The sequence below is a fragment of the Muscardinus avellanarius genome (genome assembly GCF_963383645.1).
Source record: "Muscardinus avellanarius genome assembly, chromosome: 5".
NCBI classification, from domain to species: domain Eukaryota; kingdom Metazoa; phylum Chordata; class Mammalia; order Rodentia; family Gliridae; genus Muscardinus; species Muscardinus avellanarius.
Genome location: NC_137790.1, coordinates 120,960,819 through 120,987,890, shown reverse-complemented (window position 1 = coordinate 120,987,890; position 27,072 = coordinate 120,960,819). Strand labels below are relative to the sequence as shown.

General features: G+C 40.9%; 1 protein-coding gene across 1 annotated transcript in view; it reads right to left on the bottom strand.

Moving 5' to 3' along the window:
- The window catches only part of LEKR1 (leucine, glutamate and lysine rich 1), a gene marked incomplete at both ends in the record, with an annotated part of 152,594 nt that overhangs the window by 68,474 nt on the left and 57,048 nt on the right, over positions 1-27,072 (bottom strand). The window contains 2 exons of the mRNA XM_080696591.1: positions 13,606-13,791; positions 26,788-26,963. Of these exons, the coding sequence (XP_080552717.1) occupies positions 13,606-13,791; positions 26,788-26,963 (362 nt within the window). The remainder of the gene's footprint in view (positions 1-13,605; positions 13,792-26,787; positions 26,964-27,072) is intronic.

Here is a 27,072-nt window from a genome sequence, read left to right as displayed (position 1 = left end):
ATTGTCATATGGGAAAAGGTAAAACTGGGAATTTTAACTATGCTATCCTTCATCTATAGGGTAGCCAGCAAAATATTACAATGTTATAGTCGATGAGTTCACACACCTTTGTTATTTTATTCTTTGTATTTTAAAATTTTTATAGTCATATATTGTTTAGCGAGGAGCTTTGCAGGGGTAAAAATGATAGCATGTTTTATACTAAGGAGTCTAATAAACTCTGTGTATCCACGGTAAAAAAAAAAAAAAGAAAAGAAAAGAAATGAAGAAGGGGAAGAAAATGTGTTTAGAAGTGGGATGAGATGTGGTCAAACAGCAATTGGAGAGAATGCATTTGCTCCTGTGAATAGGGAGTAGAGAAATTTAACTGTGGCTGGAAGGGAACATATTAACGAGGAGGTTTGTTTGTTTGGTTTGGTCTTGAAGATAGGTGGTCCTAAGATGCACCCATTTGCACTTGGGGGTGCATTACCCACATGACACACTCCCCACACATGGCCATCAGATTCACAGTGACACATTCACATATTGAGGAGGTAGAAGGAAATAGAAAGATAGGGAAGAGGCCTTGGTAGAAAAAAAGCTAATCTGAGTTTCCTGAGAGGCTACAAATACCTGAAATTCCAAAGGCTCAGAGATAAGAAGGATCAGAGCTTCACAAAAGCCATCTGTTTACTAATCAACAAACCCAGGAGCCAGCACAGAGCAAGTGGACACTCCTACTGAATGAAAGGAGATGAGACCCTTCAAAGGACTTGCAAATACCCTATGCAAATCCTGAGAGCTGCTTCCCAGAATTCCTAAAGTCACCCTAACCAAAAGAGGTTGCAAATGAACAGGCCTTTGCCTTAGTCGGATAACAAATTGGGACTTTCCCTCTTGGGACCCCTCTTGGGACCCCTCTCCCCTTTTGGGGAGCTGTTCTCTCCCTCCCCCTCCCCCTCCCCCTCCCCCTCCCCCTCCCCCTCCCCCTCCCCCTCCCCCTCCCCCTCCCCCCCCTCTCTCTCTCTCTCTCTCTCTCTCTCTCTCTCGCAGGTCATGTTTGCCCTGAGAGAAGGCAGAGTGCATCTGAGGGCACATGGCTCGGACGACTCTCGAGTAGTGACCTGAAGGCCTCTGCTGGACATCAAGGCTGGCCAGGCCCCTAGGGGTGACCTGCACCTCTTTTCTGGCAGATCACATGGACTCTGGGAGAAAGTCACTCGGGTAGTGACCCTGAAGGCAGCTACTGAACCCCGGAGTTCCGACCGCCCCTTTGGGGTGTTCAGCCACTTTTCTCTATTGCCTTCTGGCAGATCGCGTGGACTCTGGAAGAAAGCAGCCTGCACCTGAAGGAAATTTGCTTGGGCTACTCTCAAGTATTGTCCTGAAGGCAGATGCTGGACTCAAAGTTCCACCCCCTTTTTGAGGTGTTCAGCCACCCTTCCCCATTCCCTGCTGCTTCCAATAAACCTTTTACTCCCCTTCCTGAGGTCTGCGGGTGTCATTCTTCGCTCACCATAGACAAGAACTTGGTAGGAAACGTCGAGTTCCTTCTTAGGGAACTCTGTTTCATCTTGAGGAAACGCCGGGTTTCCTCTCAAGAAACCCCCGTTTCAATATGCACGTAACATTATTTGGTCTGTTCCCTTCTGCAAACCTCCCTTTTCTCTCCGCCCTTCCTTCCTCCAAGCTCTTTCCACCAGTCTACTGCTCGCTCCTCCTTTTTACGACATCCCTTTTCCTCCCCATTTTCTCTCTAGCTTCCACATGCGAGAGAAAACAAGCAGCCCTTGATTTCCCGAGTCAGGCTGACCCCACTTAGCACGGTGCTCTCTACTTCATCCATTTTCCTGCAAAGGACGTGATTTTCTCTTCTTTATGGCTAAGCATAACTCTATTATGTGTATATACATCACATTTTCTTTATCAACCAATAATACACGTTCACAGAAGAAACCTTTGCACATCTAAAAATACATACCAATAATAGAATAAAGTTACTTATCCAACTATGTCAATTTCAAGTCAACATATTTTACCTTTGGCAAACACTTTACAAAGTTTATATGGTAGTAAAGGCACTTAAAATGTTTATTTATTATTTTTTTTTTAGGGTTTACATTTCAGGTTTGGTTCACATCTACTTTGAAACAAGTATTCTTGAAGTATATTTAACATTTTTTTCTACTTTATGCCAGAAGGGACTGAAGTAACATTTAGAGATGTTTCTATAAATCAAATGCTAGAACAGGTGTGAATATACAGCTAAAAAGCTGCAATTTAGTACAGATGTAGGTACATTAAAACCAGAAAATTGAGCTGAGCCATTGGTGCAAGCTTGTAATCCCAGAACTTGGGAGGGTGAGACAGGAGGATTGCAGGTCAAGGACAGCCTCAGCTACTTAATGAGGCCCTCTGCAACTTAGTGAGGCCTTGGTTCAAAATAAGGAATAAAAAGTTGGGCCAGGCGTGGTGGCACATGCTTATAATCCCTGCATTTGGGAGACTGAGACAGGAGGATCACAGTTCAAGGCCAACCTCAACTACTACTTAGTGAGGGCCTTTGCAACTCACTGAAAGCGTGTTTCAAAATAAAGAATAAAAAATAGGGTTGGGAGTGTAGCTCGGAGGTAGAATGCTCCTGGGTTCCATCCCCAGTTCCACAAAAATCAATCAATCAATCAGGCTGGGGTATCACTCAGAGATAGACTGCTCCTGGGTTCCATCCCCAGTTCTGCAAAAATAAATATATAAATGAATAAACAAACCAGAAAATTGTGTGTGTGTGTGTGTGTGTGTGTGTGTGTGTGTGTGTGTTGTGTAGCAGTAAGATGGGTGGAGTGGATTAGATCAAGCTAAAAAGATAATCAAAATATTTATAAAATTTACAAATCAAGCTGGGTATGGTGTTGTATGCCAGTAATCCCAGTATCTGGAAGGCTAAGACGGAGAAGAGAAAGTTCAAGGACAGCCTCAGCAATGTTATCGATAGTCTCAGAAACTTAGCAAGAGCCTGTTTCAGAACAAAAAATAAAAATGAGCTAGGGGCATAGCTCAGAGGTAGAATACCCCTGGGTTCAATCCCAAGTAATAATACACACACACACATGAACACACACACAATAAATAAATAAATAAAATCAAGGATCAAAATTTTCATTTCAGAATTGTTCATGTAGCAAAATATAAATTTTCACTGGATTTCCAACCTAACATAATATGAACATAACTATAATTCATAGGGATTATAAAATATTACAAATTAGGTATGCACGAGATAGAAAGTCTTAAATTCTACTTGTATTTTTACCCTGGTTAAATTATTTTTCTCAACTGGAAAAATAAGTATAACACTTTATCTTATAAGAAACAAGTCCTGAGAGATTCAGCAACTTTTCTGAATAGTTTAGAACAGTGTTTTTCCTTTCCATGAAATTTGTCTTACAATGACAAATTCATTCAATCATATGTATTTATACGTTATAACAAGATTTTTCATGGCTGAAAAATACCAGCAAAGGCTATGAACAGCCCAGAATGAACTAAGAAAAGAAAGAGACGTATCATGAAGTTTTTTTTGCAGTACTGGGGATGGAACCCAGGGGCAGTCTACCTCCGAGCTACACCCCCAGCCCTATTTTTCATTCTTTATTTTGAAACAGGGTCTCAGTGAGTTGCAAAGGGCCTCCCTAAGTACCCGAGGCTGTCCACAAACCGGGATCCCCCTGTCTCAGCCTCCCGAATGCTGGGATTATAAGGGTGTGGCACCACGCCCGGTTTTGATACAGTATCATTTTGACAGAAAAACAAAAACCAAATAAATTGTTGACTGGTATCCAAACAAATAGGAGAAGAAAAAGACTTAATTGGTAAGGAGGACGCATTGATGTTAGGCTACAAATATAGAATGGGAGAAAGAATGAAAGGGGCAGAAATGTGGATTTGGGAAGTAAAGCAAAAGACAGACTCATAGGATTACAAACAAATGGTATCTAAAATTTACTCCCAAGGTACTAGTATATGGCACAGGCAAAGAAAAGGCAGAGAACATATCAAGGCTAAGATTTAATCCTGGAAGGGGTAATTAGGTTAGAGGTGAAGAACAAAGACCAGAGCCATTTGCAATGACACAGATGAAAAAGGACCAGAGAGTAAATCGGCATTACAACTACCTGAAAAGAGAGAAAGGATGCTTACCAGACAGACTTCTATCCTGAGAAGTAGATGCCTATGGTCATTACAGAAAATTCCTCTAAGGTTAAACATTCATAAAATGAAGATGATATGTAAAACAGAGATCACCTTCAGAGGAAAGCTCAATGCTTGGAGCAAATGAAAAAGCAAAGAAACAAAGACAATCTTTTACGACTCTAGTGGTCAAAGACCAACTGGCTTAAGGACCCTTAATAGAGTCCATATTTTAACAGTGAACTGATTATAAAAAAGAAATTTCAGGCTTAGTACTATCTGGCTTGCATCACGTGTATAGGCCTGGGGAAACTATTTTTATGTGTTCTCCGACTTTGGGGAACAGAAGATGTCAACAGTGTCCCAATATCAAGCTAATCTTTTTCAAGGGCTGTTGGGTCTATTATAACTGGGGATCACTACAAATCTCCTTGGCTTTGTGTGTGTAAAACGAACGCTTTCCCTCTTTTATTAGGAGTCAGTGTTACATTATTCCAACAGGAGCCGAAGAATTCAGAAGAAATCATAAAGACTTGCCAAACTCCCTCAGTGAGCTCCTTTTGAAAATCACATTACAGAGAAGTTCACTGGCCACACGGCAGGTGACTCCTGAGTTAACCACGGCCACTTCCTTCAATACAGTCTTCCTAAGGATAGACAGACAGCTGCAGTCAGACCAAGGCTGGCTGCAGGATAAGTAAGAGTAGCCAATGGACCTTCCGAGAGAAAGCTGTAATTTCCCTTTGTGTAAAGGAGAATTTATGGACATTCTAATACTTTTATCCTAAATACAATCATTTGGTTTCCTATAAGACCAGAGAAACCACCTTAGCCTGCAACCTGATTTCCATATTTATGTGGTTCTCTGGGCACTACTGCATTTTACCTTGTTTTTCAGGAAAGTTACCATATTTTCATTTTATAGAGGAAGTAACAGTGTCAAAGGAATTAATAACTTGTCCAGTGGGCCTGAAAAAGGCAAAAAAAAAGGTCCAGAAAGCAGAAGTGTCTGACTTCTAGACCGGTACTTTTTATTTTCAACTGAACCACATCAGTCATTTTTACTTTGTTTCCCTTATCAGGAGAGCTACTGATTAGTACATGCAGTGTTTATACATGTTACCACATGGAAGAAGCTCACAGGCATTATGCTAACACACAAGGACCGCACGTTGCAAGGCTCTATTTGTGTGAAATGTCCAAGGTTGGCAAACCATGCAGCAAGGAAGTAGACTGACAACTTGGGGAGGGCCAGGCATGGAAGAAGAGAGACTGTTAACCGCCACAAGGTTAGTTTTAGGGGTGAAAGAAATGGTCTGAAATTAGATTATGGCAAAGGTCACACAACTTTGTTAATATCCTAAAAACCATTAAATTATACACTTACAATGAGTGAATTTATGTAAATTATGTCTCAATAATGCTGTTTTTAAAAATTTAATTAAGACGTTAAAATATTATATGCAAAATAATTTCATTAGAATATGTCTATATTAGTATGCCAAACACCTTACCAAAAGAAAAATTTTAAAGGTTTTTTTTACTTGGAATAAATTTGAAAGTTGGTCAAATAAATTTGAAGAAGGATATTAATACTGAAATGATTTGTTTGAACTCTGTCTTCCAATATTTGTGACTGCTGACAAAAAGTAAAGGACATGTTATTCTACCAGGTGGAAGTAAAATCATTTAAGTGGACTTACTCGTAGGTCACAATGACCTCTGAGAGAAGTATTATCAATTGAGATAAATTGTGCATTTTGGAAGTAATATTAGTGTGAGCTAAACATAAAATTACAAAACTCATGCAAATAAACCTTTAAAAAGAGAGTTAAGAATTTAATCTTCAAAATCTTTAATTTATATGCTACTTTTCTATGAAAAAATTAAATTTTGGCTGCCGTTGACAGCCTATTATTTACTCTTATACCACTATTAAACTATATGAGCCAGAAGTAACACATACATTTAGATTTCTGAGCATCTATGTTTCAAAAGATAAAGAGAAAATATGGAAAAAATAAAGTTAAAGTTTTTAATGTAGAAAAGTAAGGATCATAAATATCATATACTTGGTTCAAAATTGAAATTGCTTAGCAGTGCTTTAAACAAGACACAGAATGTAAAAATATGAACATTTATCCAACTCTGGAAGCAAACAAGCAGCATGAGTTAGAATGACATCACAGCACATGAGAGGCTTCAGCCCAGCCCCTTGGTCAGCACTGAGGATGGATGCCGGAGTTCCCTGCTAACGTGGCAGGGCCGTCATCCTTTGATCCATGGCCTAGAATGCTTTCAACTAATACCACATCAATGAGGAAAATGGGGGCTGGAAGACACAAAAGAAAGGTAGGTAGTTTAAGATGGAAAAAGGCAAAGTGAGTCCCAAAAATGAGTTCTAAAAGTAAGATTATGGGAATATAAAATACTAGAACAACTTTTATGACATATTTATAAGGAAACACAACAGTGATATAATTTTCAACACAGGTTTCAAAATTTATGGTATAAAGAAACATATTTTGTGTTAGTGAAAGGAGTGTAACATATTAACTCATTTATTAAGAGAGAACAAGAACAACTAGGTATGGATAACAGACTATGATACAGAAATTCAAGTGAATTAGTATTAGAAAGGAAGTTTATGTAACAGCCAAAGTGGGTTCTAAAACTGTGAAGCTGGCAAAACTACTTTTAGAGAAAAGTATGGCTGAGCATGGTGGTACATACATGTAATCCCAGTACCTAGGAGGCTGAGACAGGAGGATCATAGGTTCAAGGCCAGCCTCAGCAACTCAGTACTTAGTGAGGCTCTCATCAACCTGGTGAGACCCTGTTTCCAAAATAAAAAATAAAAAATAGGGCTGGGGGTGTACCTTGGAGGTGGAATGCCTCTAAGTTCAAACTCCAATATAAAAAAAAAAGAAAAGAGTATGAATGTGCAAATGCTTAAAATTGTATTTAAGAACATTAATTATAACAACCCATTTATGAACTTAATATTAAAAAGCAAATTTAAATACTTTCTATTGTATTCTTTAAACAAATTTTATTTCTTCCAGACACAAAAAAGGAATAGATAACTGTGTATGTTTGCCTTTATTTTGATTTGTTCAAAGAAAATCTAAAATTCTATGCCCACTATATTAATCCAGTGATTTCTGGTGAGAAGACGTTCATTGAACATACTGTTTTTTCTTCTTCTCAAAAAAGTAACATGATTTCTGAAAAAGACATAAGCTGGGAAAGCTATAAATGATGGAATAAATATAATAGAAATGTTTTAGAGACTTCTCAGCTAGCTAGTCACAGAAAAACTAGACATATATTAAAAGAAAGCAGATTACGATGTCTGATGGTCATAAAAGTTATGAAGCAAATGTTTTAACATGGTATAGAAAGTAAAACCAAACAGAATGATTTGAATGGCGAAATAACTGGAGCTTGAGAAATTGATAGAATTTTCTTAAGACAGAGGACAAAACAATACAAAAAGCCCTGCTGAGAGTTGGTGAGGAGCACCTGCGCATGTAACTAGTGTGACGCCGAGAGGTAAGAAGTTTCATGAAACCCTTGAGAAGCTGCAGACTACCTGTACTCCAAAGGTCGAAGAAGACAGGGCCCTGCGGTTGGCATGTGGTAGATGCCCAATAAACACATGCCCCCCACATGAAAGAACTAGCAAGACATCACTGTCCCTGGGCCAGAACAGGAACAGGTGAGTTGTGGTAACAGAGCAGGGAATATGTTAAAATGGGCAGAGATGAAATCAGGGGATAACAGAAAATAGGTAGCTGACAAGAGGAGCAAAGTGCCTTGGAAACTGAAGGGGGAATCTGGATAAGTTTTCCAATGGACCCTGGAGGGAAGAGGAAAGTGCATCCAGTTTGATGTACAACACTGTGAGAACTGAGAAAGTTTTCTGTCTTTCCTAAACTTGTATTTCTATAGCCTTCTGTGTTAGCTTTCCATTACTGTGAAAAAAAATACCTTAGAAATGAATTTCAAGCCGGGCGCGGTGGCGCACGCTTGTAATCCCAGTACTTGGGAAGCTGAGACAGGAGGATTGCACAGGTTCAAAGCCAGCCTCAGCTACTAAGTGAGGCCCTGTTTCCAAAAATAAAAGAGAAAATAGGTCTGGGAGTATAGTCCAAAGGTAGAAAGCCTCTGGATTCCATCCTCAGCACTACAAAAAAAAAAAAAAAAAAAAAGAAAAGAAAGAAAGAAAGAAAGAGAAAGAAATGAACTTCAAAGGAGGAAAGATTTATTCTGGCTCATGGTTGCAGAAGTTCCAGTCCACGGTCACTCTGTCCTGTGGCAGAACAGCTTATCATGGAAGGAGCATGTCATAGAGAAAGCCTGTTCATCACCTGACAGCCAGGAAGCCAAGAGAGAGAGACAGGAAGCTCCCAATATCTTCTTCTAGAGCATACCCCCAATGGCCTAACTTCCTCCAACTAAGCTCTACCTTTTAAAAAGGTACCACCACCTCTCAATAGGCACACAAGCTGGGGATCTAGCCTTTAACACATGGGATTTTGTGGGACATTTTAAATCCAAATTACAGCCCCTTCCTGAATCCCTCTAACCCCTTTTGAAAAATGAATTGGAAAGAAACAATATGTTGGTATAATTCAATCAGTTCACCAGAAAGGTATTTGTAGATAAAGCAAAACGTACATTTAATATATTTTTCTAAATGTTTTGGCAATTTCCATATGAAAACCTGGACATGGAAATGAGTAAGATCATTGTTGGTTAGGAACAAACAACCTGGCATCCTTAGGGTAAGTACACAGAAAGTAGTATTTGTCATCATTTGAGAGTATCTTTAATAAATCTGTCCACCCATTCTGACTTACCAATTTTAAAAATGATTTCAATCAAATAAATTTAATAGCCTTAAAAATGTATTTTGTTAAGCCAGGCATGGTGGCGCATGCTTATAATCCCAGTACTTTGAAGGTGGTTCGTGAACAGCCTCAGCTACTTAGCGAGGCCCTCTGAAACTTAGTGAGACCCTGTTTCAAAATAATGAAAAATAGGGCTGGGGAAGTAGCTCAGAGGTAGAATGCCCCTGGGTTCCATCCCCAGTACTGCAAAAAAAAAAAAATTTATTTTGTTAATATACTGTGGATGCTACCTATAGAGTAAATCTACTCAACACCACCAGCAAAAATCAAACATTAATCTTAAAACTGTATGGCCCCTTGCTCTACAATTACACTGCCCTTTAGTAGAATCTCCCCACACACACACACACACACACACACACTGGAAGTGGAACCCAGGGGCATTCTACCTCCCAGCTACAACGCCAGCCCTATTTTTTATTCTTTATTTTGAAGCAGGGTCTCAGTGAGTTGCAAAGGGCCTCACTAAGTAGTAGCTGTGGCTGTCCGAAAGCTGCAATCCTCCCGTCTCAGCCTCCCGAATGCTGGGATTACAGCGTGTGCCACCACACCCAGCTTAGGAGAATCTGTTTTATATCTCTAGCTCTACAACATCACATGAAGACTACAATACCTCATGAATAGATAGGGACCTCTACCTGTACTTCTGATTTGAATACAGACTATACTAAATGAAGGTGAGGCCTTGATGAGTATAAAAATTAAGGCTAATTGGGACTCCAGTGTTTTAGGAAGGTTTTTTACTATAGAAGGTAGAATGTGATCTAAGTCTTGAAAGAGGTATAGGTGTTTTTTTTATCGTTAAAGCAACATCAGAAAGAAATTTAAAAGAAGGGGAAATCACTATTTCCATCACTCTAAAATTTATTTTCTTATCTTTATATTCATTTCTGGTTTCTATTTAAACCTACATAATTGTAATTATATAGTTTTCTAAACTTCTTAAGTTATGTGACATAATCACAAGCATATTCTATGCTGTCCACTGTTCATATTATCATTCTTGAAGTCTACATAATACTCCAAATGTTGGTATGTGATAATCTATTACCCATGTCATTAGTACTGGACATAAATTATCTAGTTATTCATTTATTTGTATCCTTTTAACAGAAATAATTTTCTTTTTATGAATTGTTTCCTAAGCATAACTATTCAAGAAGAAAATTACTTAATCATAAACATTTCCATAGGTTAAGAATGACAGTAAGATTTTTATCCCCAAATAAAAGGAAACCTCCACTAAAGCGTATGTACTAATTTAAAATCCAGGGTTGTTTATTTAGTAATTAAACATTTGTGTTCACTTACTATGTCTACTTCCTGTGTTAGTGGTCTGTTTCTGTTTTTCAAGCATGTGTCTGGTTGGGAGTTTAAAGTTTTCTTCTTACACAGTTGAATAAATGCTTTATTTGGTGTGGGTTTAACCTTCTGTAACATATATGATATGTGTTTGTCAATCTGCTATATTTAGGTTTGGAGCAGTTTTGGTGCTTAGAAATTTGATATTTTTATAGGCAAAAATCTATCTTACCATTTGAAACTTTTTTTTTTTTTTTTTTTTTTTTGGTGGTACTGGGATTCCTGGAAACCCTTCTACCTCCGGGCTATACTCCCAGACCCATTTTTATATTTTTATTTGGAAACAGGGTCTCTTGCTGGCTTCAAACCTGCGTGATCCTCCTGTCTCTGCCTCCCAAGCGCGGGGATGACAAGCGTGCACCACCACTCCCGGCCCCATTTGAAACATTCTGAGTGCTGCTTTATCCCTTTGTAAAGATACACTCTTCATCTTTATGCGCTAGTTTTCTTGTTTTTCCTTCCTTGTAACTCCATTTGCTTTAGCCATCACTGGAATATGTATTACATAACAATGTGTTAAATAACGTTAATGATCCTTATGTTAAAGTCTGGCTGTACTTCTGGATTTGCCGGTCTGTGTCACAATATGTATTGCCACTTTTTTCAGCAGCAACACATTCCTATGATAACACAGTCTAAATATGCTAGGGCTAGATGACCAAACAGTTCTTCGTTTCCAGACTACTTTTAAGTATTTTTCTCAAGACCTGGTCTGATAACATCTGATACCAGGCAGCTAACGTAGTAGAGCACTGACTGCAGGATCAACCAGTGTTCAGGACCAAAGTGGCAGGCGGGCCAGGTAGGTGCCCAGTGTCCTAAGGGACAGCAGCTGTGTCCTTACCAAACAAGTCTCGTGACATGATTCTGGCTGTGAGCTGGCAGCTGACATAACCACTTTCAAAGTCTGGTTCTTCCACCTTCTCAGGGATTCTGAATATCTATCTAAGATCCCTTCAATTAATGCCCTTGTTTTGTTATCAATTGACTGAGGGCCCATTTGCTAAATCTGAATAGAAACTGAGAAAGGGCAAAATGCAGCTCCCTTAGCACCAGCAGCTCCAGGAACCATCAGCTCTCCTCTTTCAGTGTTACAGCTCCACACTTTGAGTACTGGTGGCTCTCAGCTTAGTGAAATCCTATGCTGAGTCCCAGCAGCTTCCAGCAGCTGATGTTAACAGCTCTCCCGGCAGCTTTAGCTGTTTCTTGGCAGCTCCCGGCAGTTCTCTGGAGGGCTAGCAGCCCTTTTTTGTTCTCAGTGAGCTCAGCTACCTGAGACAGGAATCATGCGTAGGCAATAAAACCAGCCAAATGAGGCCTCATGAGGTCTACACTGCAGCACAGCAGGGCAGTGTACAGGGCAGAGGCCCCAGACATGCCCAAAGAGAATGAGAGGAATGCTGCTTATTTACTTAAAAGGGAGGCCCACACATGTGCATCAGTGCCTGCTACTGCAGACTCTCCGCACTGCCTGCCAATTGTGCAGGCTCACCTATCCTGGCTGCCATGGTACACATTTCTAGTCCCCCCAAATCCTTAAATAATGACTTCAGAATCCAAAATGCTTATGTCCATTCGAAAGAATATTCACCTTTAGTTATAGACTAAATACCAAGTGAAATGGGGCCTTTCTCCCCTGTAACCTGGGCTTTGTCATGGTTACGGCATATCCTATCTTTTTCTTTCTTTTTTTTCTTTATCTTTTTTTTTTTTTGAGGTACTGGGGATGGGACCCAGGGGCATTCTACCTCCAAGCTACACACACCCCCAGCCCTAGTTTTCATTCTTTATTTTGAAACAGGGTCTCACTAAGTTGCAAAGGGCCTCACTATGTAGCTGAGGCTGGCCGCGAACCACAATCCTCCTGTCTCAGCCTCCCCAGTGTTGGGATTGCAAGCGTGCGCCACCACGCCTGGCTCCATATTCTATCTCCATATCCTATCTTCATCACTTACTAGCTTTATAACCTAAAGGAAGTTATTTAACTTGACTAAGGCTAGACTGATTCACTTACTGCAAGAGGATAATAATGGTACTTAGGCTCTTTTCCACCAGGGATACTGAAAATTAAATAATGTATGTCAACCCTTAGCACAGTGACGGGCAAATAGCTGATCAAAGTAAGGTTTGGAAGAGATAGCCACATACCATGTTCACCCCTGAATTATCTGTAACATCCCAGAGTTGGAAGGAACCCAAATATCTACAGACAGATGAGTGAATAAAGAAAATTTGGAGTTTATATACACAATGCAATATTATTCAGTCATAAAAGAAGGAAATCCTGACATTTGTAATAACATACAAGAAGATGAAAAACATTATGCTAAGTGAAAAACATCCTATATAATCTCACTAGCATGTAGAATATAAAAAGGCTAAACTCATAGAAACAGAAAGTAGATGGCTGCCAAGAGCGGGAGAAGAAGAAATTAGTGTATAGTAGTTATAAAGTTTCAGTGTTGTAAGATGAAAACATATAAATATACTTTAAACTATTGAAATGTACACTTAAAATACTTAACATGGCATATTTAATGTCATTTGTTTCTTGCCATAATAAAAAAGGACATTATAATCATTGTGTATTCAATACTAGCTTTTAATACATTATCACTTTGCTTCATTATTTTTTAAGCTTTAGAAGATTATATATATATAGTATTTCTGAGCTACACCTCCAGCTCTATTTTTTATTCTTTATTTGGAAACAGGGTCTCACTGAGTTGCAAAGGGCCTCCCTAAGTAGCTGAGGCTGTCCACAAGCTGTGATCCTCTGGTCTCCACCTCCCAAATGCTGGGATTACAAATGTGTGCCACCACGCCCAGCTACTAGAAGTGAAATATTTAAAATTTTAAAAAAAATTTGGATTCACTGAACATAATAGTAGTATACACTGGATTTTCATTCAGTATCCTAAGCCACCAATCCACTAGGGATAATGATATACCAAAGTAGATGCCACTTCGTTTTTCTAAAATCCTATTTTGTACTTAAAATGTCTTTAATATGTGTACTTAAGTTGTACCACTCTAAAGGGCAAAATTGGGATGACAGCAAATTAAAACAAGATTTTGTGGAGATTATAAGAAAAAAAATTTAGACATTTCCTCATTACTGCTAGTTGCTAACAACAGTAATAATAATTCTCTTTACCTATTACTTCTTTCTGCAAATCATTGCATCTTGCCTGTAAGTTTATTTCCTGTTGCTTGGATGCCTGAATCTGCTGAGACCTCAATATGGCTGTATCTGACAACAATTTGAGATTTTTCACTTCCTCTTCAAGGCATATCTTGTTTCTCTGGGACACTGTCAAACTTTTATTTAGTATATCTATTTCTGCAAAGAAAATTTGAAGTTTAAATAGGCAACATTGAAGCAAAAAGCATTTTTTTCCAAACCAATTTTTTTTTAGAAGACTAAGAGTTGAAAGCCAAGGTATCTTTGCTGACAGCATAATGACACCAAACCAAAAGGTTCAATTTAAATTTAGTAATGATTCTAAAAAGGGAAATGAGAAAAAGAGTTGTACTGCTAAATGACACAGAAAATACTTGAGTAGTAGTTTTTTATACTTTATACTATATGGCAATACAGCTTACATTTCAAATACATAAATGAGTAAGATAATATGTATACAATCTTACAGGTTTTATTGAAGTTACACTGTCTTCTTGACAATAAGGTTCATAAACTTAAATGTGCTAACATAAGCTGGTTAAGTAGGATTTCTAAGACAGTGACTAGAATATATTCTATGCAAATTATGAAGAAATATGGTAGAGATAGAGAAAACTAGAAGGCTACAATACCGAAAACCAATAGACTTATAGGCAGAAAGTATTTATTAACTAATAAGTATACTTTAATGATTATAATAGTACTATTGCCCCCAAGTTAGACCAGAATTCATTATAACAATTATCTGTCATTATTCTATCTACTTAAGATATAATAAAAATTATCTTCGCAATTCTTAGATTGAAATACATGGAGCAAATCATTATCAGAATAATTATCATGCTGTAACTTCATCAATGATTTATTTATTTATTTATTTATTATTTTGGTGGTACTGGGGATGGAACCAGGGGCCTTCTACCTCTGGGCTACACTCCCAGACCTTTTTTAAATTTTTATTTGGAAACAGGGTCTCTTGAGCCAGTACGGCTGGCTTCGAACCTGCGATCCTCTTGTCTCCGCCTCCCAAGTGTGGGGATTATAAACGTGTGCCACCACGCCCGGCTTCATCAATTATATAAAACCAACTGAAAACCCAAACTACCATTAAAATACATTGACCTACACACAATAGCAATACTATACAATGTGTACAGCCACAATTAGGTGATTGATAAGGATGTGATCTATGTGGAAAAACTGGACACTTTGCTTTTCCAGAGTTCACCTGGCAATCCCTTCTTTGATTAGCCCCTCCAAGGCTGTGTGACAGGTTCGGGTGTGATTGGATGTCTAAAAAGATTGCTTGTATTATTGCTACTCAGGCCACCAAAGAAGAAATAAAAGCTACATGAGCCGGGAAAAGCCAGAAGTATAGACACATAAGACACAAACAGCAGCAGAACAAATATGGCCAGAAAATGGCCACAGAAGAAATAACACAGTGAGAAGAGAGTGCAGAAAAGAGAGTATAAATGATGATGATGAGCAGGACCACAAATATGGTCCAAAGGGAGAAGATCAAAGGGTCTTTTCACTGGCAGAAAGTACATCTGGGAGAAAGAGGTGTACAAAGCCCACAGAACTAGGGCTTGGGAATAAGGGCTCTGGCACCTTTTCACTCTGAGTTTCTGTTCAAAGTGGAAAACCTGGAGAAATAAACTGACAGGGACAAAATCAGTGGGGTTGTACTCTAGTCCAATAACTACTTAAGGTGGGAAATTGTCTCCTAAAACCTGCCCCCTTGCTTCTTAAAACTAGTGGCCAGGCATCCATTTCTATGAGAAAAATCACCAAAATAGGAGTACATAAAATTTTAAAAAGAACCTAATTTAAGAAAATAAGAAGGTTACAGTTTTCCTTCACACCTAAAAAATATTCCTGGGTATTTCTGTAATCATAAAGGTGACTTCTCATGGTTGAATAAGCTGTGCCGTGCCACAACTGTGTCTGCCTATGTCTAAGTCAGAGTGACATGCAGAGCAGCACACACATGCTGTCACCTATTTATCGATGGCCAAGATGACACTGCTTAGGTTAGCAGGCTGACTGTTAGTGAATACTACAGTCTCCAAAATAACTACTCATGTCAATGTGACTTTCTATCTGACATTAAAATAAGAATCTGCAATACAATTTTTTTTTGTAAAGTGTATTCCAACACGTGGAAGAGCAAAGCAAGACTTCAAAACTAAAGGGAGCTGTGATGTTCCTAACATGGAATTCGGAAAGTACACTCAACAGAGGTGAATTAATTCACCCTTGGTAAACTACATACTCCTGGACCTCTGGAAATCCTGGTCAGACATTGAGTTCCGCCTTATGCCCTTATACGATTTCATTCTTGTAATCATGCATCCCAATCTGGGTTTCAGAAATTTTGATTTGTACCAGGTCAACCTATATTGGCCATTGTATCCCCATGGGCCTTCCTTGCTTTACCACCATCCCACAAAGGAAGTCCTTATACATCTGGCTTACCACAGTTCAAATGCCACCACTGTGTGGAAATCCTTTCCAATCCGATCTGGATATAGCCTAGTCTACATGTAACTCATACCAATGTAAATGTTTTCACTGCATTGATCATACAGAAATATGTGATCTACTATTGGACTATGAGTTAGTTTAGGCCATGGATGATACCTTTCTCATTCTCATTTCCCTCAAATTCTTTCCACAGCATCCTAGAATTAACAGAAGGGTCTCAACAAACACCTACAAGATGAGTAAGGCACCGCTGAGGAACGCTCTAAATGGTCTCCAGTGAACCATGGTCAACATCCTAAAAGTGTTTATCTCAGCCGTCATTTCAAAGGCACGCATATCCAGCCCCATTTTATTTAAATGCCAGACTGGGTTTGACAATTAAAACATACATCTAAAATATAAACACATTTTAATCAGATAAGCATATTAAGCATATTTTAATCAGCTTATAAAAATCATGGACTATGTTTCTAAGATTAATTCTGGACTTGAATTTTGGAGGTATAAGGGCTACTCAGGGGCTAAGGGTACAGCTCAGAGGTACAGTGCCTATATTACCATGTATATGCAATGCCCTGTCAATCCCCAGCACTGTTAAAAAAAAGAAAAAAAGAAGAAGAAAAAACACCACGCTACTCACTCAATAGTTATTTTATTACCTTATGATTTTTCTAGGGCTGGTAGTATAGCTCAGCATATAGTACTGGCCTAGTGTGTCTGTGAGGCCCTGGGTTCCATCCCTAGCACCACAAAAGAAAAAAAAATTTTTGTTGTTGTTTTTAGTCCTATGCACTTAGTCAAAAAAACCCTCAAAATTATGTTAGGTCATTATATTATTAGGAAACCTCTGTAACCTTATTATCAAGGTATCCTGATGTTACAAGCACTGAGCAACCACTAATTCACATGATTTAAAATAGCTTTATTATAACAATAGGAAAAAACTCAGAAATTAGAGCTATCAGATGGATAAAATACTACATAGATTTTTTTTTTCATTTAAGAACTCAAGAGTTTAGTAGAAAGAGACAGGGAAATGAAGCAAAGTTCCTACACAGGGGCAGGGTCCAGAAAGGGTTGCCCATTACATAAATTTAAAAAAATATTGTGAAATAATTATAGACTTAGAAAGGAAAACTGCAAATTAATATATAGGGAAGTCCTGTTCCCCCTTAGCCACTATGCCCCATGTTGACATTTTGTTTAACTGGACTTCACTATCAAAACTAAGAAGTGTGTGTGTGTGTGTGTGTGTGTGTGTGTGTGTGTGTGTGTGTTACTGGGGATGGAACCCAGGGGCTTTTCTACCCCTGGGTTACAATCCCAGACCGATTTTATCTTTTATTTGGAAACAGGGTCTCACTACGTTGCTGAGAGCCTCACTAAGTATCTGAAGCTGGTTTCGAACCTGCACAATCCTCCTGTCCCAGCCTTCCAAGTACTGAAATTACAAGTATAATTTCATGCCCAGCCAGAAGCTAGGAAATTTACATTGATAAAATCCAAATAATTTATTGATTTCACCAGTTGTATACACATTCATGTGTGTTCATATGCAGTTCTATGTTTTTTATCACAAGCTTCATATAATTACTACCACAATCAAAATACAGAATTGATGTATCATCACACAGCTGGTTGTACCACCCAACAAACCTACCAATATCTTCATCATTCCTAAAACCTGGCAATTGCTGACCTGTTCTCTACTTTTATAATGTTATTTCAAGAATGCTGTATGAATGGAATCATATAGCACATGAGTGTTTGAAATTGGCTTTAGCCACTCAGCAAAATTTCCTTGAGTTTCATTCAAGTTATTCAATGTATTGATTTTTTTTTTCTTTTCTTTTTTGTTGCTGAGTAGTTTGATGGAATGGATATTAACACAGTTTGTCTTTCACCCAGTGAAAGGTATTTGAATTGTTTCCAGTTTGGGGCTATTATGAATAAAACTTCTCTGAACATTTACATTAAAGGCATTTTTTATGTCTGAACCTAGGGTTTCATCTGGGAGAATGCCCAAGAGTGCAACTGCTGCATTATGTGAAAGAGCATTTTTAATTTTAGAAAACTACAAACTTATTTTCTAGAATGACCATACTAGTTTACATGGCAATGTTGAGTGATCTAGTTTCTCTGATCTCATCAATACTTAGTATGGCTAGTCTTTTAAATTTTCTATATATATTTTTTTCTTTTCAGGTCTGGGAATGAAACCTAGGGGCATTCTCCCTCCAAGGTACACCCCCTGCCCTATATTTTATTCTTTATTTTGAAACAGGGTCTCACTAAGTAGCTGAGGTTGGCTGCAAACCACAATCCTCCAGTCTCAGCCTCCCGAATGCTGGGATTACAAGTGTGCACCACCACACCTGGATAATTTTATATATTTTAATAGATATGTATTAGTATCTTGTGCTTTTTTTTATTTCTCTGATGGCTAATGAAATTGAACACTTTTTATGTACTTATTTTCCCTTTGGTGAAATTTCTGCTCATATCCTATGCCTATTTTATAATTCCTGTTGTTGTTGTTGTTGTTGTTGTTGTTGTTGTTGTTTTGGGGGGATGTAGGTTTTTTTTAATTAATTTATTTTTTAAATTGGTGCATTGTAGTCATATATCAATCACATTGGAGTACAAGACTTGAGAGGATATACAAGCACACATCATCCAATTAGCCCTACTCCAGCCCCCATCCCATTCCCTCCCCCTCCCTCCATCCCATGCTTCTTTGGTGATTTACTTTGATACATTTGTTTATGTACCTCCTGCGTTTTAAAGAGGCTCCGTCCTCCAGTATTACATACCCTCTGATTGGTCACATTAGTTGCTTCACTATAGGGCCCTTTCTATAGCTCAACCTCTTCCTGTTGCCCTTTTCCTCCTAGTTATTGCTGATTAAGAGAAGTGTCTGATTTATATTTTCTGCGATATTTCTCTGTGCACGCTGCGTTGCAAGTACCAATCCCACTCTTGATGGTCCCAGTAGTGGCCTGGCTACTCAGTGGACTGATCCAGACCTCGCTGGCTCAAGCAGCGGCCTTGCCTCATGGGAGGCCCCAGTTCTGGTCTCGCTGGCCCCTGCACCGGTCTAACCCCTAAGCTGGCTTTGGTCCCGGCCTTGGAGGCCGCAGGAGTGAACTTGCCTCATGCCAGGCTCCGATGCTGGCCATTGGCCCCTGCACCGGCCTAACCCCTTGGCAGGATTCCAATCCCGGCCTTGGAGGCCCCAGCACCGGCCTAGCCTCACGGCAGGCTCCAATGACGGCCTCGTTGGCCCCAGCACCGGCCTAACCCCTCGGCAGGTTCCGTTCCCGGCCTAGGAGGCCCCAGCACTGGCCATGTCTCACAGCAGGCTCCAATGCTGGCCTCGCCTCACGGCAGGCCCCGATGCCAGCCTCGCTGGCCCCAGCACCGGTCTAGCCCTTCGGCAGGTTGTTATCCTGGCCTCGGAGGCCCCAGTACCGGCCTTGCCTCACGGCAGGCTCCGATGCCGGCCTCGCTGGCCCCAGCACCGGCCTAATCCCTCGGCAGGCTCTTATCCTGGCCTCGGAGGCCCCAGTACCGGCCTTGCCTCAAGGCAGGCTCCAATCCCGGCCTCGGAGGCCTCAGCACTGGCCTTGCCTCATGGCAGGCTCCAATGCCAGCCTCGCTGGCCCGAGCATCGGCCTCACCCCTTGGCAGGCTCCAATCCCGGCCTCGGAGGCCCCAGTACCGGCCTTGCCTCATGGCAGGCTCCGGTGCCAGCCTCGCTGGCCCGAGCATCGGCCTCACCCCTCGGCAGGCTCCAATCCCAGCCTTGGAGGCCCCAGCACCGGCCTTGCCTTACAGCAGGCTCCGATGCCGGCCTCACTGGCCCCAGCACCGGCCTAACCCCTCGGCAGGCTCTTATCCTGGCCTCGGAGGCCCCAGCACTGGTCATGCCTCATGGCAGGCTCCGATGCCGGCCTCGCTGGCTCCAGCACCGGCCTAACCCCTCAGCAGGCTCTTATCCTGGCCTTGGAGGCCCCAGTACCGGCCTTGCCTCAAGGCAGGCTCCAATGCGGGCCTCGCTGGCCCCAACACCGGCCTAACCCCTTGGCAGGCTCCGATCCCAGCCTTGGAGGCCCCAGCACTGGTCATGCCTCATGGCAGGCTCTGATGCCGGCCTCGCTGGCCCCAGCATCGGCCTCACCCCTCGGCAGGCTCCAATCCCGGCCTCGGAGGCCCCAGTACCGGCCTTGCCTCATGGCAGGCTCCGGTGCCGGCCTCACTGGCCCAAGCACCGGCCTAACCCCTCGGCAGGCTCTTATCCTGGCCTCAGAGGCCCCAGTACCGGCCTTGCCTCATGGCAGGCTCCGATGCCGGCCTCACTGGCCCCAGAACTGGCCTAACCCCTCGGCAGGCTCCGATCCCGGCCTCGGAGGCCCCAGCACTGGTCATGCCTCACAGCAGGCTCCGATGCCGGCCTCGCTGGCCCCAGCACCGGCCTAACCCCTCGACAGGCTATTATCCTGGCCTCGGAGGCCCCAGTACCAGCCTTGCCTCATGGCAGGCTCCGATGCCGGCCTCACTGGCCCCAGCACCGGCCTAACCCCTCAGCAGGTTTTGGACCCGACCTCGGAGGCCCCAGCACAAGCCTTGCCTCATGGCAGGCTCCAATGCCGGCCTCGCTGGCCCCAGCATCGGTCTAACCCCTCAGCAGGTTCCAATCCTGGCCTCGGAGGCCCCAGTACCGGCCTTGCCTCACGGCAGGCTCCGATGCTGGCCTCGCTGGCCCCAGCACCGGCCTAACCCCTCGGCAGGCTCTTATCCTGGCCTCGGAGGCCCCAGTACCGGCCTTGCCTCAAGGCAGGCTCTGATCCCGGTCTAGGAGGCCCCAGTACCGGCCTTGCCTCACGGCAGGCTCCGATGCCGGCCTCACTGGCCCCAGCTCTGGTCTAACCCTTCGGCAGGCTCTACTCCCGGCCTCGGAGGCCCCAGCACCGTTCTTGCCTCATGGCAGGCTCCGGTGCCGGCCTCGCTGGCCCCAGCACCGGCCTAACCCCTCGGCAGGCTCTGGTCCCATCCTCGGAGGCCCCAGCACTGGCCTTGCCTCACAGCAGGCTCCGATGCCGGCCTCACTGACCCCAGCACCGGCCTAACCCCTCGGCAGGCTCTTATCCTGGCCTCGGAGGCCCCAATACCGGCCTTGCCTCACGGCAGGCTTTGATGCCGGCCTCGCTGGCCCCAGCACCGGCCTAACCCATCAGCATGTTCCGGACCCGACTTCAGAGGCCCCAGGACCAGCCTTGCCTCATGGCAGGCTCCAATGCCGGCCTCGCTGGCCCCAGCATCGGTCTAACCCCTCGGCAGCATCAAATCCTAGCCACGGAGGCCTCAGTAGTGGCCTTGCCTCACAGCAAGCTCCGATGTCGGCCACTGGCCCCGGCGCCCGCCCAACCCCTCAGCAGGTTCCGATCACTGTCTCTGTGGTTATTATTTCAAAGGTTCCAGGTGTAATGTATCAGATCTCTGCCTCCCCTGAGTATTGGCCACTGGCATTGCCACTACCTCCACCATTTCAAATCCTTCCCGGGCTCTTTTTCCACTCTGAATGTTGTCCAGTGTTCCTAAGCATGCGTGATGGTAGCATTTGGCATCTGGTGTAATTTCTCCAAAAAAATAAAGTTGGTAGGATCCGGTTTCTGCTTCTCCTGAATACAAGTCTCCACCACCATCGCGGAGAACTCTTTCAACACCGCATTTCTCCTTGGTCTCCACTAAACTCTCTCCTTACAGGTGATGTCTGAGATTCTTAACAATATAGAGAAATAGCAGTCCTCTTTCACGGCGAATTTTTCCATAAGTTCCAGTGCATTTAGATAAGTTTTGTCTGCATCTCCAGTGTCCTGGCATCCATAATGGCTTTCTTACCTCCTCTCCGATATTTTTCTTTATCTTTTTCTGTTCTGGGCCCAGTTTCTCCAGGGGTCTGGCATGCTACTCGCAGTTCGGCCCGGGGCCCAGAGTCCCGCGACCCGGGCCCCGGCTGGTGTGCCCCGCGCACGACCCCTGCCCAGAACCCAGCGTCTTACTGGGCCCGGTTTCTCCAGGGGTCTGGCGTGCTACTCGCAGTTCGGCCCGGGGCCCAGGGTCCCACGACCCGGGCCCCATCTGGCGTGCCCCGCGCCGGATGTAGGGTTTTAAGAGTTCTTTAGTCTACATACAAGTTCCTCATTGGATTACGTGGTTAGAAAATATTTTCTTCCAGTCTATAGTTTCTTTTCCACCCTCTTAACAGGTTCTTTCACAGAGCCAATGTTTTTAATTTTGCTTATGTCTAATTTATCAATTTTTTCTTTTAGGTACATTTTTAGCTCAAGTTTAAGTACTCTTTGCCTGCTGTTAGGCCTCAACACTTTTTCCCCAACGGTTTTACTATAAGTTTTTCACTTGATACTTAGAGGTTAAGGGCTTTTCTCTCCCCACTTAAGGATATACAACTGCTTCAGCACTATTTATTGAAAAGATTATCCTTCCTTGTAAAATTAGTTTGGCATGCTTTTGTGCATCTAATTATATAAATTAAAAAAAAAACACCTGTGGGTAAATGGACTAATTTTGTTCCTCTATTTAGGAGAAAATCTAAAAGCACATTACAATGAATACTTTCTTTAACATAAGTGAGAATTTAATATGATTGAGAAAACATAGGCTTTAGAATAAAAAATAAAAGCTAATATATACTGACTGATTCCTTTCTGTGTTAGGCATTCTGTGTGTGGGTGGGTGTTTCTTGGTTTTACAGATGAGGAAGGCCTGAGTCACTTGTAAGACGCAGAGCAGATTAGGTGCACTTTGGCTCTCTGGCTCTAGACCTCTACTCTTAAGCTGTCTTCAGTTCTTACATAATAAGAACTAGCGCCCACAACACAGAGACTCCTGCAGCACTCCTCTGGGCCCATGCCAGGTCTGCAAAAAGGAAAGCAGACAAATATCCCACATTCCCCTTCAAGTTTCCCCTGACTTCTGGCTTGAGTGCTAACATTGCTGACTTAAGAGTTTAATAAAGTAAAAGTTGAATTAAATAATCAAGAAAACAAACTAGGAATAAAAGATAATACCAAGATTAAAGGTGACAAATTAAAGTATTCTTCAGTTTTCATTCCTATTTTTTCATAATATTTGTAAATATAAAATAAGTTATGATTGTAGCATTTTTTAAATCTTTAAAAGTGTGGATTGGGAGGCTGAGACCAGAGGATCACGGTTCGTGGACAGCCTCAACTACTTAGTGAGGCCCTCTGCAACTCAGTGAGACCTGGTTTCAAAACAAAGAATAAAAAATAGGGCAGGGGGTATAGCCCGGAGGTCAAAGGCCCCTGGGTTCCATCCCCAGACTTGTAAAAAACAAAAAACAAACAAACAAAAAAAAGTGTGGAAAGGTTTACTTCATTATTTATACCAGCAATGTCCACTAGAAATGTATATAATGCAAGCCATATACATAATTTAAAATTTCTAGTAGTCATATTAAAATGTAAAAAGAAGTGTGAATTTAATTTTAATAATGTACTTTACTTAACTCCACATATCCAAAGGGTTACTATTACAGCAAAAGACTACGGGCACATTTCAAGTGCTCGGTAGCCATGTGTGGCTGGTGACTACTGTATTGAATAGTGCAGGTCTACAAGCTTCTTAGGCTCCTGTTCATGTTTCCACGTAGGTGTGATAGTTCTCTAGGCTTTGCCAGAATTAGCCTTTAAAAACATTGCACCCAGCCAGGCATGGTAGCACACGCATGTAATCTCAGTACTTGGGTGTCTGAGACAGGAGGAATATGGGTTTGAAATCTGTCTCGACCACTTTGCAATACTCTCAGCAACTTAGGGAGACCCTGTTTCAGATTTAAAAAAAAAATAGGGCTAGGGTATACCCTAGCATGGACAGAATGCCCCTGAGATCCATCCCCAGTATCCCAAAGAAACAAACAAACCCACTGCATTAAATTTATTTCTATATTTCAGCCTCAGGCTCAGCTACTACTTAGTGAGGCCCTTTGCAACTCAGTGAGACCCTGTTTCAAAGTAAAGAATAAAAAAGAGGGCTGGGGGTATAGCTCAGAGGTAGAATGCCCCTGGGTTCCATTCCCAGTACCAAAAAAAATTATTTGTATATTTAAGATAAAGATTATTTACTTAAAAATTCTAATTTTAAAATTGGCATGTTAATATAAATATCTACTAGAAATTCTGCTAAATTTAAAATATATTCAAAGAAACTATGAAAATGCAAGTATCAACATCTTTCAAGTTCTGCACATACTTGTACATGTTTGTACACCCATGCCCTGAAGTGTTGACTGTACTGATAGATAGCATGGAGAAAAAAACCTTGTACAGTAATAAAACTTCAATTCCACATATTCCATCTGTTGTATTCACTAAAGACACACTTGAGAATTGAATATATTGTCCTTGTGCATGCATTTCTGCCTCTGAGCTTCTATAATCACCACTGTGTAAATTCTAAACAAAGCATTCCCGCTTCTGAAGCAAAACGATTTATTATAATGGTAAATGTAAAGGGTGAATGTAAAAGAAAAGGGTCTGAAAGCTAACTCCTGTCTCTCTTCATGCTAGACTAAATGCAAAGGGTAACATTACTTACAAATCAAAAGTATCTAATTTTTTAAAAAAATTTTTTTAGCCGGGAGTGGTGGCGCATGTTTGTAATCCCAGCATTTGGGAGGCTGAAACCAGAGGATCACGGTTCGCAGACAGCCTCAGCTACTTAGTGAGGCCCTCCGCAACTCAGTGAGACTGTTTCAAAAATAAAGAATAAAAAATTGGGTAGGGGGTATAGCTCGGAGGTCGAATGCCTCTGGGTTCCATCCCAGACCCACACACACACAGACAAAAAAATAATAATAAAATAAAAATAAATAAAAAATTTTTAAAGCATCTAATTAATGGCTTTGACTCTGATAGTCTATTCTTGGGAAATAACTATGCTAAAGAAACCATAGGCTAAGGTCACTAATCACAGACCATCATAACAGATATAGCAATAATAAAGTCTGAAACACTGTGAGAATCATCACAATATGACCCAGAGTGTGTATTCACTGATGAGCACATGCCACTAGAAAAATGGCACAGATCCTTGCTCAGTACAGGCCTGCAATGACAAAAATAATTAACAAAAATAATTTTTGTTTAAAAATCAACTACAAAGCACAATAAAGCAAAGGCAATAAAATCAGTTATGCCTGTCCACATAGCATCTGAGAAAATCTGAGACTAGTCTCTTTCGATTGTCTATTCTGTTGAAGATGGGCCATATTTTTCTATATATTTTTAGGTAAAGTAATTTGGACTATATACTGAATATTGTAGCTATTATCTTATGGAAACTGGGTTCTGGTATGTTCCTTCAAAAATACTGATTTTTTTTTGTCTTGTTTTAACAAGCAAATAATTTCACCAAATTTTAACTAAAATGCAACCCCTGAGCTAGGAATCAGCTAAAATATCTATTTTAGCCTTAAGTGAATTGCTTAGAATCTTCTTTGTAAACATCTCTTTCAAAGATAAGCCAGCAATTTGGAGTTTCTAGGCAAACTTTAGATTTCCCTATCTGAACATCTTCTCCAGAATATGCCCTCATTTTTCAGAGGCTGGCACTAGCTTAATATCTGTTCTTTAGTCTCCAGACCAAAAAGAAACATCTATCTACCAAATTTTTAGCTTCATTCCACAGAATAAACCATGCCCCACCCTCAGACCAACAGCCTTTAAATTAAAAACATAGAATCAAATTTCATGCCTTTCAGTGTCTTAAAAATAGAATATACTATTTCTTAGAGCAGTTTTAGGTTCATTTAAAAAGAAAGGAGCAGGAAATACAGAGATTTCACACATGCACAGTGTCTCCCACTGTTGACATTCTTCACAAATGGTACATTTATTAAAATCAATAAACCAACATGACATGTTATTATTACCCAAAATTCATTGTTTGCATTAGGGTTTACTTTTGGTGTTGTATACTCTGAGTTTTGACAAATACACAAAGACATGTCGCCACCACATAGAACAGTTTCATTGTCCTAGAAATCCTCTCTGCTCCACTGGGTTTTCCTTCCTCATACCCAATCCCTGGAAACCTCTGATATTCTCCTGTTTCAAAGTTTTGCCTTTCTACAATGTTGTGTGCCTGTAAAATACAGTATGCAACCTTTCAGATTAGCATATTTCACTTAGTAATATGCCTTTTTTCAGTATTTGATATTCCCTCCCTTATGTGCTTGGGTTTGGTCACTCTCCTATGTTTATAAGGAAGTTATTTTGTTCATAAATATAGTTATTAGCTGTGGGAAAGATGATAAGCTATTCAGCCATTCAGAGAAGAAAAAATTTAAAATACAAATTGGTATATTTAACAGAAAGAACCAGACTTCTGAACATAGTTCATGATAGATGTATCATAGCTTCCCAGATCTGTCTATAATTACTTGAATTTCAGAACCAGAGTAGACTTTAACAGTAATCTTACTGTACTAACCAATAATAGGTTTGAAAAGTGAATCTTAAGTCCCATAACATAAAATAAAATTCTATCTTTTTCATTAATTATGATGTACCATTTACAAAAAAAAAAAGGACAATTATGTTATAAATCTATGTAACAAACCTGTCAAGGCTGTTTTGCTTATACATTTAATTTGTAGAAAAACTTCTCCTTGCAGTGAATTCCAGTTTTGGAAATTATCACATATATCATTTTTAATACTGGTTAGCTCTCTTTTGGTAAAAGTAAGGAATGAAAGAGTCTTATTCCAGAAATATTTGTACTCCAACAATCGTTGACTGAAAAGTAGCAAAAAAAAAATTAGGATTTTTTTTTTTAGAATAGTAAGTATAATGATAAATATTTCTTCAAAAATAGTTTTAGAGTGATCAAATATCTTTCCAAAAA